Source organism: Schistocerca nitens, chromosome 12, assembly GCF_023898315.1.
Source record: "Schistocerca nitens isolate TAMUIC-IGC-003100 chromosome 12, iqSchNite1.1, whole genome shotgun sequence".
Classification (NCBI taxonomy): domain Eukaryota; kingdom Metazoa; phylum Arthropoda; class Insecta; order Orthoptera; family Acrididae; genus Schistocerca; species Schistocerca nitens.
The window spans coordinates 152,529,441-152,545,942 of record NC_064625.1 but is presented as its reverse complement, the minus strand read 5'-3'; the positions used below and the strand labels follow the sequence as shown (position 1 = coordinate 152,545,942).

General features: G+C 39.4%; 1 protein-coding gene across 1 annotated transcript in view; it reads left to right on the top strand.

Moving 5' to 3' along the window:
* Positions 1-16,502, top strand: part of LOC126215171 (uncharacterized) — a 134,514-nt gene that overhangs the window by 102,272 nt on the left and 15,740 nt on the right. The window contains exon 8 of the mRNA XM_049941838.1: positions 2,021-2,245. Within this exon, the coding sequence (XP_049797795.1) occupies positions 2,021-2,245 (225 nt within the window). The remainder of the gene's footprint in view (positions 1-2,020; positions 2,246-16,502) is intronic.

The window sequence follows — 16,502 nt, the reverse complement described above, 5'->3', positions numbered from 1 at the left end:
GATAGTTTTTATTGTTGTTTCGACTTGTGGGTTATTTGGCGGTCTATGCAAGAATGGTCTAATGTCTGTATTTGTGTCTTTGTATTCTATATATGTCAGCTGAAATTTTTTTTCTATATCCAACGTGTGTCACTTCGTGTTCTATTTGTGCTTGTTCTGGTGACTGTCTTATGATTTCGTTTTCCTCTGATTGTTTAATTGATGCGTGTTGTTCTTTGTTTGTTTGCTCTGGCATGTTTCAATCCATTACTGTATTTTCTTGTTTTTCTGATTGCACATTATTTTGTTCCAGTATTTGTTGTACTTGTTGTTTGATGTTTTCTTATTCTGACTGGGGTATCCTGTTATTTTTGATTATTACACGGATCTGATCAGCTAGTCGTTGTTCTGTTAAAAATTTTAATTCTGGGTATCTGGTAATAAATGTTGTGTATACTTGTGATCTGTATCCAGTTGTGTTGTTTCCTAGGTTTGTTGCTTGGTGATAACAGAACATGAGGTGTCGATTAACTTCATCTGACCATCTCATCCTCTGTCTTTGTTTTCCTTCTAGGGTGGTTGCAGGAAGCATATCCTGCAAAACACCTCTATTTGGATTAAATCATTTTCCAGTTGGCTAGCAGTGTCGTTACCATTGTGGTCGTCCCCGACCATGACGGCGCTTGTCCGAGGTTTCTTTAGTTCTGTCCTGAACCAACTAATCACACTAAAAGGGGGGTTAGCCCTTGTAATGGATCTGGGAGATGTTTTTTTTTTTTTTTTTTTTTTTTTTTTTTACCGTATTTGTGGATACCGAATTGTAAATGTTTTCTTATATTTTTTGTCAGAATTTATTATAATTTGTCTTATTATATGTTAATTTACTTCTGTTTTTGAGAGTGAAAGCATATTGATTACTATTAGAAAATGTATCGAAGAATAGCAAAGAGACTGATTACAAGTGGAAGCTTGTGTGTTGTGTAAAATATCTTTGACGTTGGAGTCGTCTTTGACTATAGTCAGTCGGCAGCTAACTCCTCGTGTGTGTTGACGGAAGAACAATGTGAAGGTCGCCGTCATAAATAATTTTGAATTACGTTACTATTTTTTTGTATTAACCATAAAAAAAGAAACTACATTTGAAGAAATGGTATTTGAAACACCAAAATGAGGCAAACACGTTGAACCACGTCTTTTCTGCAGCCGACAAAGATGCATTGTGGAATCATACTTAGACAACTGAAGCCAAGACTAATATCGCCTTGCAAAACGTCTAACGGAAAAGGTACTGTCACGAAATATGGCAAATTTAAGTAAATAAAAAATAGTGACCATATTTTCAACTTGTGTCTCAGCCGGGATACAATATTTCACCCTATTAGTGGTTTGTTCTTTTCGTCGCCTTTTACGACTGGCAGAACATACTGGGGACCTATTCTTTTATTGTTATTTCTTTCCTTTCTCAGTCGTTATGTTATTATTATTATTATTATTATTATTATTATTATTATTATTATTATTAATATTATTTAAGTTCCCCAGGATTGAAACTCAAGTTAAAAGACTGAAGATTCCACACAGTTAAGGAGACTTCAGCCGATTCGCAAGTGATACTACACACTCTTGAAAAAATGCATTGCAGGGAGCTTTCAGTTCATGAAAAATCTCTGCAAGCAGTATATAGAGGCCCAATGGGGCTATTTTGAAGGTAGTGAGGGGGTGAGAGATCAGGATAGGCTGTAATTTTATTTATTGGTATCTATTGGTGTATTACAGGAACATTTGGGCTGCACCTTGTATATAGATTTTAAAAATTTACACTTGGCACAATCAATTGATTATTGGTTACTGCATATAAGTGTCACCAATCCAATCATAAAAGGATTAGCGGCAGATTTACACAGTGGTACGTGACGTGCAACCACCATGAGTAGTCGATTTTGATCAGAGTCTCTTGTGTGAAATGGTTTTAGTATGTCAGGCGCTCTTCTGTGTAGACAGAATGTTGTTTCTTTCTGGACGTCACTCTCTGTCTGTGCAGCCTGGACCTGTCTGCATGTGAAGGCCTGGGTGGTGCCCTGATGCCGTACCTCGCGCGGCTTCCAGTGTTGCGTGCGCTGCTCATGGAGGAGATGAACTTGTCGCAACTCCAGCCGGGCCTCGCCTGCATCCTCGACCTGACCAATCTGCGCTGCCTCAACCTCAACTCTTGCAACGTCCGAGCTGTGCCCTTTGCCAAGTTCCCTGACAGGCTGATAAACCTCAGGTACCGTTCTCACTCCTCACTTGTACTAGAGGTAGACATCAGTCAGTACACATTGGATGAAGCTGCATATGTGAAGTTCCTTGGCATACAGGTGGGTAATAATTAGCATGTGGGTAAAATCAAACAGTGGAAGCTTCAATTTGGAATATCAACAGTATAAGGAGAAGATTGATTATATGAATGCATGGTGTCTATTCTTTCGGATATGTTGGAAAGAACAGGCACCACACATCCGTATAACTGATTCATGTTGATGGGCAATGAATCCATAACTTCCAATGTGGATACACAACAACGTTCAACCTATAAAGTTACTGAGTGTGGAGGATGTAGACAGGGGCTGCAGACGTGTAATGCTAGGTGGAAATGTGAGTCGGCTGGGGAGTGTGCCGAGATAATCTGCTTACTTGCAGTAAATACTGTGTCTGGATGGCACAGCTGACAGTAGTTCCTTCACTTCCCTTCCCCCTCCCTCTCACCCCTCCCCCTCCTTCTACCCCCTCATCCCCTCCCCTCATCATCCCCTCTCGACCCCTCGTTGTCACCCCCTCTCGTCCCCTCGTCGTCATCCCCTCTCATCCCCTCTCGTCACCTCGTCGTCATCCCCTCTCGTCCCCTCGTCACCATCCACTCTCGTCCCCTCGTCGCCATCCCCTCCCCTCTTTGTCAGTCCAAGCTGCCGGAGATGGTAATCGTGTGCGTGAGATGTGGTTGCTTTGTCTCTGTGTGTGTGTGTGTGTGTGTGTGTGTGTGTGTGTGTGTGTGTGTGTGTGTTTTTTTTTCTTTCTGTGAAGAAGGTTTTGGTTGAAAGCTAATGTGTAAGTGTCTTCCCATTGTGCCTGTTTGCAACTCAAAATGTCATCTTTATGGTACATAGCACTCTGTCTTTTCCTTGTATTGTTGGCATGTGGATAAGTTAACCAAAAGCCCAGTTTTGTCATCTTTGCACTTGCTACGCATAATTTCACTCCATAGTATATTATGACATAATATCCTGGTTCAGTGAAATTAAGGTCCAATAATATTTATTTTTCAGATGTGTGTGAAAGAATATCGTGTAAAATTGATAATCGATTGGCTTCCAGAACACTGTATAGCGTACTGATCAAATGCTGCCCAACAGTCCGCAGGATCTGTGCATGCCCTTTGGCTCACCTGCAGTCAGTATGTGTTTTTATATAGGCCGGGTAATCCTATGGCACAAAGATCACACCACATTCTTCGGGGCCACTCACCACTTGTGCCTGTGGACAGTCGGCCGGGACAGTGAGCTACAGCCTTACTCCTAGACTAACCACTTGCGAGCTGTATGCTTACGCCTGCACACCCATGAGCCTGGCTCTTGGGAAACGGAAAAAAAAAATGTAATCAGGTGCCTTTTTAGTCAGTATTAAGCAGGTTTTTAACAGGGTTGGAACTGGAACTTTTTTATAGCTGCTTACAAGTCACCATTTGTCTTCCAAAGTATTTAAAATACTCCAAACCTCCAGGTCTAGTTCAACCCTCCCCCCCCCCCCCCCTCCCTCACTGCGCACGCGCACGCGCACGCACACACACACACACACACACACACACACACACACACACACACACACACACACACACACACAGGTTTGGGAGGATGACTGATCAAATCTGCAACTGGCCATCTTTATTTATGTTTTCCATTATTTCCCTAAATTGCTTCAGGCAAATGCAGGGATTGTTCCTTTGAAAGGGTATGGCCAACTTCCTTCCCCATCCTTCCCTAATTTGACGGGACCGATGACCTGGCTGTTTGGTCCTCTCTCCCAAATCAACCAACCAACCAACCAACCCCCTCCCCGCCTCTGCCACACAAAGTATTGTATGAATGCCCTTGGTGCCAATAAACATACTCCTTAATGGTATTTGTGGCTAATAACAGAACTGAAATCAGGATGAACTCTGAAGTTCACATCTATATTTTACATCTGCAAAACTTCTGATATGGAAGTCTGTAACAGGTTGGTGGTAGAGCCGGCCGAAGTGGCCGTGCGGTTAAAGGCGCTGCAGTCTGGAACCGCTAGACCGCTACGGTCGCAGGTTCGAATCCTGCCTCGGGCATGGATGTTTGTGATGTCCTTAGGTTAGTTAGGTTTAACTAGTTCTAAGTTCTAGGGGACTAATGACCTCAGCAGTTGAGTCCCATAGTGCTCAGAGCCATTTAGGTTGGTGGTAGACATCAGACAGGAAATTTAAAACCCCAGTATTAAAAAAAAATGTAAAATAATACCTTCTCCATCTCTCATACCCTTGCAATAGGCATTGATGCAAGCCCAATGTCCTCGCACTATCACCCACTCCAGTCCTATCACAGGTATTTCTTACCCACCAAAGTCTCTGAAAGCCACGTGGTCCGTTCACATAGCTGCAACAACTGTGCAGCATTCTGTGTGGATGTGAACACGGTCGAACTGTCTGTGCACACAAATGACCACTGCCTAACTGGTGCAGTGTGTCAGCCAGACCACCCAGTTGCTGACCGTGCCACAGCCCGTGATATCTGGATTCTTCCCAGAAACACCAGCTTTTCTGTACTGTGCAGGTGGGGACTCTCCCTGCAATGTATTCTTCATTCCCACAGCACCCACGGTTTCATCATTTGCAAGTGTCTGTCATCAACTGCTTATCCTCTTCCCTGCTCCCACGTCAGTGTCACACATATCTGTGATTCTCCTAGCATGCCTGCAGAGTCATTTCCCATTCTTTGCTTTTCTACTCTCCCACATCGCATTCTGTGATGCTGCACCTGGCAGCCATCTCCCTGCACACTTCCACAATTGAGCCTTTCCGCCCACCAACAATAGTGGCCGTGCCATGTGTGTGTAGAGTTCTGCATGTATGAATATGTGTGTGTGTGTGTGTGTGTGTGTGTGTGAGAGAGAGAGAGAGAGAGAGAGAGAGAGAGAGAGAGAGAGAGATATGAGCACTCACTGTAAACTCGCGATTGAGCCCTGTGACATCATCTCCAAACTTGCCATCTCTGTATACTCGAAGACCCAACTCCTGATTCTTCACTGCAGCTCACTTGTCTGTTTTCAGGTACAAGTGAATTGTTTATTTCTGAAACAACACTTCTCCCCTCAGTCACATTTTCCAGGTGATGAGAAAAACATTCTGTAAGGGATAATCCAGTGAGGAGAGCTATGGATTTTTTTCCTAGTTATCTACTGCTAAGTGCAAATATTTTTACATGTTTTTTGATACTATGAGACAAATACAAAAGGCTACAGAAATTTTTAAAAGTGATGGAGAAGCGTTTTTCTTTTTCCTGAAATAAACGGTAATAACTAAGAAAACAAAAGACTGTAAATCGATTTTAGTAGTCGGTAATGAATTTAGAAACTTTCCTTCTTACTACAGAAAGTTTTAAATTGCTAACAGATTATAGGACCTATTTTTCCTATACTATGGCAGGGGTTCTTAGTAAACAAAAAAATTACTATGTTTATGACTCACAAATTTCAAGATGGAACTCGTTGTTAGAAATAAAGACATTTGTGTTACATCATAAAGCTACACTGTTAGAAACTGAATAAAGAATGAGAAGATAAAAAATCTTATTTATATGTGTATGGAGCTTTATTAAAATAATTTGTCACCAGCTGTTGTGAATGGTGTAGGCAGTAGTCATAATAAGTCACAATATTCTGTTGGTAAATATGGCTGCAGTTTCCTTATGTCAGTTTCTTCTCATTTATTTCCATATAGTCCTGTGAAAAAGCTGGAGCACATGGCAACAAAGGGCAGTTGATTGTAGAAAGCAACAGTTTAAAATTATGAACAGTGAGTCCATTTTGATGATCTTCATATTAAAACTCCATAAATTCACTTACATGGAATGTTACTTTTTGACCTTTTTTCACTATTCTTCCCCTAGACTTCACTGGAAGTACTGGTTTCTTGAAGTATTTTGGCCACCACCCATTGTGAAAATCTAAATTGTTCACTGCCTGAACCATTTTAACAGTCAATCTGTTATTCTTGTTCAAAGCTACTATTAATTATACATATTCAATCAGCGAATAGATTCTGGACGGTGTGTGAATCTCTCTCTTTATAACACCAAAATCACGACCACATAGCATGAAAGAATACCCTGTATGGGAAAATAATATTGTACATTTTGTAATCTTCCAGTAGCAATGAGGGCTTGGAGAAATCTAACAACAGTGTTATTTTTGTTCTGGCTGGGGCACCCATCAGAAAATACATGTAGGTACTTGGTAGGACTTAGTAACTCACTATTAATGCCGTGTAAGGTAAAAGAGCAAACTTCATCCGGACTTTGCTTAGCGTCCATCACGTATAAAATTTTGCGGTATTGTCCCTGATGTGAATATTACCTACATTAATGTTGTGTTTTTATATATGGTAGACGTGTTCTTTCTATATAAAACTGTAGGTATTACCTCTGTAATAATGAAAATACGAATAAAAGTAGAGAAATGCTGTTTCTGCAATAAACATTTCAAGTGGAATCGACTCGCTCAGAAAGGGAACGAGTGTATAAGTTCACAATTATAACTGTGCATTTTTGGCATTGCCGCTACATACACAAATGTTTCAAAAGAAATTTCCATCATTGAACTGTAAATTACTATTAATTTATTTCACACAGTAATGATTTCGGCTTTCTAGTCATTTTCGTGTGCGAGTCGAAATGCCGCAAAATGCCCAACCTGCCTAAATGACAGAAGCAAGTTACATACCAATGATCGATTAGCAATAAATATTGTTCTGTTTATATGTACATTTACATAGATAAAACTTTTTCAAAGACTGCTGCAAATTTATTTTAATGTGTGTTCCGAGAATGTCTAACAATTAAGCTGACATATACACTGACGAGCTAAAACCGTATGTCCACTTGCTTAATAGCTTGTTTGTCCTTCTCTGCAATGACGTACATCACTGATTCTGCATATCAGGGATCTGACAGTTTGTTGGTGGGTTTGTGGGGGTACATTGCCTTAGATTTCTATGCACAGCTCGTGTAAGCCACATAAATAATGACAATGGCGTTTTGGAGCGAATGGAGAACCTTTGCCACTGCAGACAGTGGTGAAGCTCAGACACCCTCGATGGCACAGCATCAGGCTACGCAGTGAGAGATGTTATGACAATAATGAAAATTTACTAACTGTCACGACTGAAACCACTAACACGACCACAACTTACATTTTATGTTTGCATGAAGTATTGTTTTTCTATTACTGAATATTTAGTTCATCAATATTTTTCTCACACTTACAGTCAAAATGACGTCCCTAAATTTTAACAACCTGGACAACTGTCCGTGTTGCCCGCCCCTCGAGGGGGCCCTCCACGCTGTAACAAAAATGTCTGAAAAAACCGTGCGCAGAATCGCAGTTTGGGGTGGGGGTTGGGGGTTAGCGCTCAGTTCCTGTTTTAGCACGCAAATTTTGTTATTGTGTGAATTTTATGTGCGGAAGGTTTGAAGTGAATCAGATAAATAAAAAATGCATTCCTATGATTAAGTTGAAAATTCACTTTCAAATATCTAGCTTCTTTCAGATTTTGTGTGCAAAACGCACATTTCTGAGAGTTTTATTATGCACGCCGCTTCTGTGTTTCAAACTTGTGGGTGAATTGGTTCATATTTGGTAAGAACATAAACAAATACATGCCACAAATGGACGTCCTCTTGTTTTGTAAAAACTTTATCTGTTGCCATGATATAAACATGGTTCAAAAGGGAAAAAATAACACTAAACCAGATCAGCTGTCACCCAACTCAACAAAAATCTACATTGGTTGCCAAGCTACTGCGGCTGAAAGTAAAAATTATATGAGAGTAAAAGTTGGGAACCAGAATGAAAAATGGTTCCTATCACAGCACAAAGAAGGTGAATATGTCTTAGGCAGAATTAGGGATGTGAAAGAAGGAAACCAGCTTTCTGACTTAACTTGCAGCTTCAGAGACTTTTAAATCAAAACTTCTTTGTATATTCACTCATTTTTACGAGCTAATTCTTTTTCCTCAGAGCAGCAAGCTATCTTTGCTGCAATGTGTTGGCACACAATTTATAGGCTAGCCCAAAATGCAGAAGATTCATCAGTCATAACAAACAATTTTTTATATCATATGGCTGAAGAGCATACATGTAATAGTTAAAAAACTTTTTGTGAGAAGTTAAGATTCTGTGGGTGGATTTGTTCCAGGGGGAATGCTAAAACACTATTTTCATTTCTGGATTTTTTTTCAGTGATGAAACCATTTCTCCTCCAAACCCACACCCTGTTACATTTATGGTAAGGAATGTAAGAACGAATACACCCACATTTATGTGCTGCTAGAGAGTGTGATGAATCGCTAATAGGAAGTATCCAAGAGTGGGGCTGCATCTATAGTAGGAAGTATACCAGCAAGGGGAAGCATGCACTGTAAGCTTTAGTGACACGTTGCGTCATATTGCACGACATGACAAATGTCGTGTTGGATGACACGAGGGTGTGTGTCACGTTATACAACATGACGTCATTTATCGTGTTTCTTTACTTGACACGATATTACATGACTTGGGTATTAATAACAAGTAAGAAAGTGTGAATATCTCAATCTTCCATTCCAGCTAAGACACGAGAGAGATGTTTACATTATGGAATAATCTTGTTGCTTTACTAACCTAGAATTGTGACTATGAAGTCTCATAACTTCTCCTCTTTGATCATCATCCTGCTATTAATAGTTTTGATGAACATTTCCTACATAAGGCACACAATACTGCAGCAACTGATTTCCAGTCTCTTTGTATCTGTTGAAATACCGTACTCTCTCTTTGATCATCAGTTTTGTTACATGTTCAAGCCTTAGTATTTGTCACGGATCAGTAAACAACGCCAATTAACAAACATTGACAAAATTTACTGGTGACAGACTGACACATTATTTAACATGACTCTGACAGACATAGTGACTTCACTTTTAGTTTGGTGCTAGCTGACTGTTAGCTATGTGATGTTTATATTTGGACCACATAGTGCAGACTGAACTGAAAATTACATAAGGAGATATAGATTATTTGTGTAATAACTGCTAGCTTTCAACAGATTGATTAAAATGAATAAAATAAATGGTCCCATTTTGGCTACTGAAAATTACATTATGCAAGATAGGTTGTGATGGAACATAGGTTGTGCCCTTTGTAACTACTAGCCATTAACTGACCCGGGCTTCGTGCACAGTGCTTGTTTACAGACACACACAATACAGGAACCATAGAATTGTGAAATGCAAACTTAACACACTTTAGCTGTTAATATAAGAATCAGGAAAATTAGAAGGTACAAATACACAATGGGCAGTGACATAAACTTACCTAATGGCTTTATAATTAGAAAATGACAAACTTATGAGTACTATGTTATGTGGGAGGGGGAGGCAGTTCACTGTGAAAGGGGATTCTCTAAGTCCTCTAAAAAGTCTAGAGGAAATGAAATTTTCTATCAGAATAAATAATAAAATAAAGTATTTTAGTGGAAATCTGCATGTTTGGAAACAGCAAAATCAGGACATCAAAAATATGGTACTGGATTTTGGAAATAAGTAGATTTGAAGATTAGCACATTCCAGGAAACATAACTTTTGAATGCAAAAATCTTTTCAAATAGGAAGCTTTTGCCAATGGTAAAGCATTATTTTAAAAGAGGAAAATGAGAGCTTTCAAATGAGCTGTACCAATCTAGAAACAAACAACTTTTAGCTTCATCAAAAATTTCACTTTCCCATGGTTTGGATGTATAGTAAATCATGAATAGTTCTTTGAATAAAATATTTTAAAGCAAACTAACAATACTGTTGTCAGCAGTAATCGGGGAAACTCAACAACGGATAATAAAATTTTATAAATCCCAATTTAAATAAGGAAATGGATATTTTGTGTCACTGTTATATATGTACTAGTAATAAAATGAAATCAGAGTAAGAGGAAGAAAGATAATGTTGGCATTGGGAATGGCACAAGAAGAAGTAGGATAGTCCATTCTTGCTCTGTCACTCAGTTGTAATTTGACAAGGTACTATGTATTGTATTCAAATGATCTAAAGAAGACTTCCTAAGAAGGCAAAAGTGGTTATGGCACTATTTTCTGTGACAAACAATAAAGGAGTTTTGTGAAGAAAAAAGTGGTTGTTAATGAAAAACAGCCAAACCACCTTAATTTAGCTGCTGATACCACACTTTTTGCTTCTAGTATGTATTATCTTCCATAAACTTTCTGGTTTAGGAAATTTTTTATTGTGGCAGTGCAGAGTGTCCGAGTTCTGTAATATCTGTCAATGTGGAATCTGAGTCACTCTCCGAAAATATCACAAAATGCAGTTATAAATGCCAGTGTTTGTTGTGTGGATCGTCCACCACAGCACTGACTAGAAATAAGTGGAATGCACTGCAGGTAGTGTGGGTTCGGATACCGTGGAGACTTTTCAGCTTGTAGTTTTTAACTGTGTCACAGACAGCAGTCACGCTGGATGCTATAGGATAGTTATGAGAATCTTACACGGCATTGTATATATAAATGTCAAAGGAGAAAGTTGACTGCAGTTAATTTGCCTTAATTGGATTGTAGATGATTAGATGATGTAAGTAGTACAATTTTACTCTCTTAATACAATTCTGCAAAGATAAAGGAAGAAACAGAAACCACACACAGTATGATCAGGATTGTCCCAACTTGAATTGACAGTAGTAAGAAAGATGGATATCAGTGTCATGTAGGTGAAAGTGAGGATGATGCAGATTACTGTCTGCTGATAAAAACTGTTTGAGAGTTGTTAAGAATCATTTGTTTACAGTGTTGTTGTTTGTGTTAATGAAGTCACTGAGACATTAAATGACTGTATAAGCATATAGAAAATACACTGAAACGATTTACACTATACAATAGGCATTACCCACAGACATCGGGTGGTGGATGATAAACTGAAAGCTAAGATAGTAACTTGTGGGATCACATTCTGTGTATGCCAGCACTTTGGCCAGGAGAATTACTGCCACAGTCAGCTGTGCACTATTTGCTTTTGTTCAGTGTCCTCTCCTTTAGGCACTATGGAATTTTGTAGATAAGCTTTCCCTTTTTTCTGCAAGTGATTTGTAGATCCTGAAGGGACCATAGTTGTGGCATCCTTAGTGCAACTCTGAATTCAGGTTTGGCGAATTTTGAGGTCACGTAATTTGTGTGATACCCTGACTTTACAGTCTCAGATGTGTGTATCAGTGGATAAAAATTACAAGTACTGCACAGTTCATTTTAGTAAGGTGTGTGCTGAGCAAGGATGCAAGAGGCATGAGGGTTTTTGTATTAACTTGAGACAGCTAAATACGAGGGTTGTCCAGATAGTAAGTTCAGATTGGTTGCTAAATGGAAACCACAGTGAAATTCAGAAACATTTTATTTGCAAGAGTTAGCTACACTTTCCAGATACTTCTTACATAGTTGCCGCTCCAACTTAAACATTTGTCGGAGCATTGTACCAAATTTGTAATGCCATCCTCACAGAAGGCAGCCGCCTGTGCTTCCCATTAATTCTACACCGGTCTATAGCGCGTAGCCTGCGCCCGAGTGTTGTCTTCGTATCCGGCGTTTCATGTGAACAGAGATGATGCTCAGCCGATTAGGGCCGTGTTGTGGGTGACCGAACACGTCCCATCAAAAAGACTGCAGGAGCGTCTTCACTGCCCCTCCAGAGTGTGGCTGAGAATTGCCAGGAAGAAAGAAGTGTGTGGCAGTTGTGTCAGATGGGCTGCATTCAGTAAGGCGAAGTCTCTCAGCGGGCCCTCCTACTTGGAGGAAGACATCGTTGTTCTAGGCACCTTTACTCACTCGCAGTGCGCTCACAACTGGAAAGAGTGTCTTGATGTGTACAACTTCGAACATGGCTGAGGTTCGCAGCAACCGTATACACAAATTTGAAAAATATGTAAAAATCAGCCAACCGGTTGTATCAAAGGCTGTCTCAAAGTACAAAGACATCAGAAAGAAGATCCTAAACACAGGTAATTACCTTACCTTCTGATGAAGTCACCCTTAGAGGTGAGGAAACCTGGTCAAGGTTTATAGAAAACGTATGCAACCGGTTGGCTGATTTTTACATATTTTTCAAATTTGTCTTGATGTGATTGGCAATCATACTAGACACTGCCCAACACATCTGTGCAAAGCTTCATTGGATTTTCACTGTGGTGTCCATTTCGTGATTGATCGGAACTTACTTTCTGGACAACCCTCGTATCTCAAAACCGTATGAAAAAAGAATTCTAGATGAAAAGCTGAAATTAGTAAAAGAGACATCAGTCTTTGCTATAACGGACCACCTCCTAACTGGAAACACCCCATTTTATTACATATTCAGATTCTAAGCCAAAAAGTACATCGGTTTACTAGAACGATTGTTTCTGATTCGTGATAGATGGCGCTGTAATCGACAGATATCAAGTGTGCCTGAGTTATAGTTAAGAACCAATGTATTTGATTCTACATTTCATTTATATCGTGTAAATGTAAACCTCTGTGTTCTAAAAGTTGATATTTATATTGGAAATTTAATTTAGTGATGCAGATTTGATTTACAGTACAATATAGTTAGCCATTTCAATGTCTTGTTAGAAACAACGTTTAGCACGATTCAGGAGTGACTACGTGGATGTAATAGTTGTCTATTGCTACCGGGATGCGTGATATCAGAGAGCCCCCTTGCCTCACACCATTGGGGTGCTTGATTTCAGAGAATATCCATGGCAGGTGTGCCTGTCACTATCGCTTCATAGACATTTTACCATTACAGTGGTTGTCGTTTGTATACTGCCAGTAGCCGCTTACAGTTGTAGGAAGGAAACACGCATGGAAATCGGCCATCCTTATGGCGGGGTTCGAGGACGGCCACCGAAACTGAGCATTCCGATGAACTGGTAACTCACCGCTATCAGCCCCATAGGAAACAGAAAACTTTCTTACCATAAAAGTAGCTTATTTGCAGAAATATCAATGTCTAGTCATGTTATTTGCACTGTACAATCACATTTGCTACACTCTAGTAACATTTCAACATCAATACCAACTGTTGGAACACAATGATTTACATTTACATCATAAATGAAATGTGGAAACAAATGCATCTGTTGTTAATTGCAAGAACAGGCGCACACGAATTGTTTTGGTCGCTTTGCCATCTTACCATGAATGGGAAAGAATGATTTGAGTAAACTGTTCTACCGTATCTTCCTTTGTCGTCGGCGTTGTCGTTGTTGCCGTGAGGCACCGTTATACCGAGTGGAAAGGCGCGTCGATCCTAGAGCATGAGATATGGCAACCTTAAGTCATTGACAACACACAACGGTCACGGTAGCACCTGATTCCAGAGTAGCTGCAGTAGTTAGGATCTATGAACTACCCCCTCTTGACCAGGTCCCCAAAACTTAACTCGTAACGAGATCCCTTCGAAGCAAATTGTCATAAAGATCATCTATAAAGGCTTTGTACAACGATAAGAAATTTTACAGCTTATGGAATAATAACAGATACGACCAAACTGTCTTGTTTCTTCTGTTTTATTTAATGTTACTTTGTTCACAGTTTTATTTCGCATTCACCTCTCATTCACACTCTGATGTGGAGTATATGCGAGTGCCTGAACCCTAACTCCCAAGTTCCATCGAAACCCTTTGATGAACAGTTTTGGTTGCTCGACATCAACAGTCAATGATAATGATACAGTATTTTGTTATTGACTCTTCTAGTTTAGCCACCGCCCTCCACAAATGTTTGTTAAGCATAAGACAGTTACACACTTTTCTCTCCGATCCGCTATTATTAAGGGTTCATGTAAAAGTTAACGTTTTTCGCCTTTTCATAAATATCTCTGTGATATAATTAAAAAAAAAAAAAGTCTCAATACGACGTCCCTCACGAGATGCATATAGATTTATTCCAGAATTGACCGCCCTGTAGGTGTACTCAATTTAATGACCACACTTCGCTATCCTTGATTTCGTGTAACTAAATGTCCTTTTGTTACTCTGATCGTATACCGTAGTTATTTAAAACTCGCCCTTATATTTTTTCACAAAGCACAGTTAGCACTTCCTTACTTGTTTATTTCTAAGCGTAAACGAAAAAATGACGCCATATCATCGACTTCGTAGATATAAAGCAAAACACCTCAATATGCCCAATTTTACCTCTTCTTATAGGATCGGCTACCTTACTCATTAATTTACTACATATTATTTCCAGTAACACTGAACAGGTATCGCCGTTACATTTTAATTGTATTCAAAAGCATGTTATTATTATTATGACTGACCAAAACGTAAAAAATCGTGCAGCGTACGTTTTTAACGATAGCTTTACACTCGCCCAGCCTTTATTCGTGCAATATAAATATACAGACAGGACCGAAAGATCGATCTCTCTACCGTAACCAATAGAGGCAAATACGCTATTCAAGTTCCATTACATCTATCTTGACTCGTATTATTACACTGTACTTTTTTTTGACATGGAATCCAGATTTGAAATAGACATGGGGAGTTACCATTTGAAAACACAAAGTTCAACCCACCCACGCAGGAGAGGTGGTTAGGAGGAGGCCATTTGCAGACCAGACAGATGTCCCCTTTACTAATATCAATTTTTCACTTAGAACATATTTCTCATATGATACATCTTTAAAACTACCACCCTGTGTGTGTTTTAAGAGAAAATAAGCCATTTTGTAAAAGCGACTGTTCTTCCTTGTACACTACTCATACTGAGCTACAGTTTTAAACTAGTATTTCGAACAAAACATTTGTGTAACTTTGCATAGAACATTATTTACTGCCTATTACTGTCTCTGTCAAATCTGTATACCGTGAAAATTGCAGTGAAATGGAATTTTCATGTGTACTGGACTCCAGATATTCCGACAGATTATAGAAAGAATGGCGAATAAAATATTCCTTTACCGAGGTTTTTAGTGCCTGGTGATTTCCAGTTTCCTTCCTGATGTCTACAGAAACTTATTGTAGACCTTTTCACTAAAATACTCAACTCCATTCTTCACCTGGCGGAAGGATGCAAAATCTGCCTGGAAATTAGTTTCACTTTTAATGTTGTGTTTATGAATTTCACAGTTCATCCCAAATTCGTTCTCATTATTAAGCACAAATACCATTTGAAGAGAATATATGTGGTGGCAGTGTAAAGATACCTAAACCCTTGAACAGGCTTCTGATGAAGTTCTGTTATCAACTTTGGACACTATCCTTATTACCTATTTCTGTAAAATAGCATTGACCCATAGATAATGTCACAGAACTGTATTGAGTGAAAGTGTGCTAACAATCCTGCCTGATGTCTGGAAACTTTTCATGTGGAGCCTCATCCAGTGTGTACCCTTTGATCACTACTTCTGGCATTTGTAGGTCATTTATATTTGTGTTGAAATGCATAATATGAGTCTTTGTAAGATTAAGGGACAATCTGTTTGCAGTGAATCAGTTGTAAGCCTGTTGTATTATTGTCCAGGCAGTGTCAGTATACTTGTATCATTAACAAACATTACAGTTCTTGAAGAGCCCTCTGACATCAGAGTTAAATCATTTATATAGACGAGGACAGAAGGAGTCCAAGAACTGTACCTGGGATCACACCGTTTTTAATTTCCCCACGTTGAATTTACATGGCTAGTTCAGAAAGTAAGTCTACTGTGAGCATAATGGGCTGTGGGTTTTTGGTTTTTAAGGCTAGGCAACACTGAGTGATAGAGGGGGATACCCTGACCAGAGTGAGCAATGCAGGAACACCGTAGGTAGTATATGAAATCGTGTTGTAGTGTCCAGTTGTTTGAAATATGTAAGTAAGAGTTCCCACCAAGTGTGAGCCATGCACTGTGATCCGCTTCCTATTCATGCAAGGAATAACACCTACCGAAATTTACTTGTGATTTGAAACAGTTTACAGCAAAGGTGTTACGAACAGAATGAGTATGTGTATGGGATGTAAGGAGTTTAGTGGAGGCAGAACAAATGTTTATGATGAGCAGAAGAGTGGAAGACCTTCCATTTTGACTGATGAATTTATGCAGAAAGTTGAAGAAACTGTTCATGAATACCACCAGTTGACAGTGGATGAAATTTCTGCTATATTTCCAGAATCTCTTATACAAGACACTCACAGGAACACTGAATACTGGAAAATGCGCACAAGATGGGTTCCAAAACAGCTGACAGAG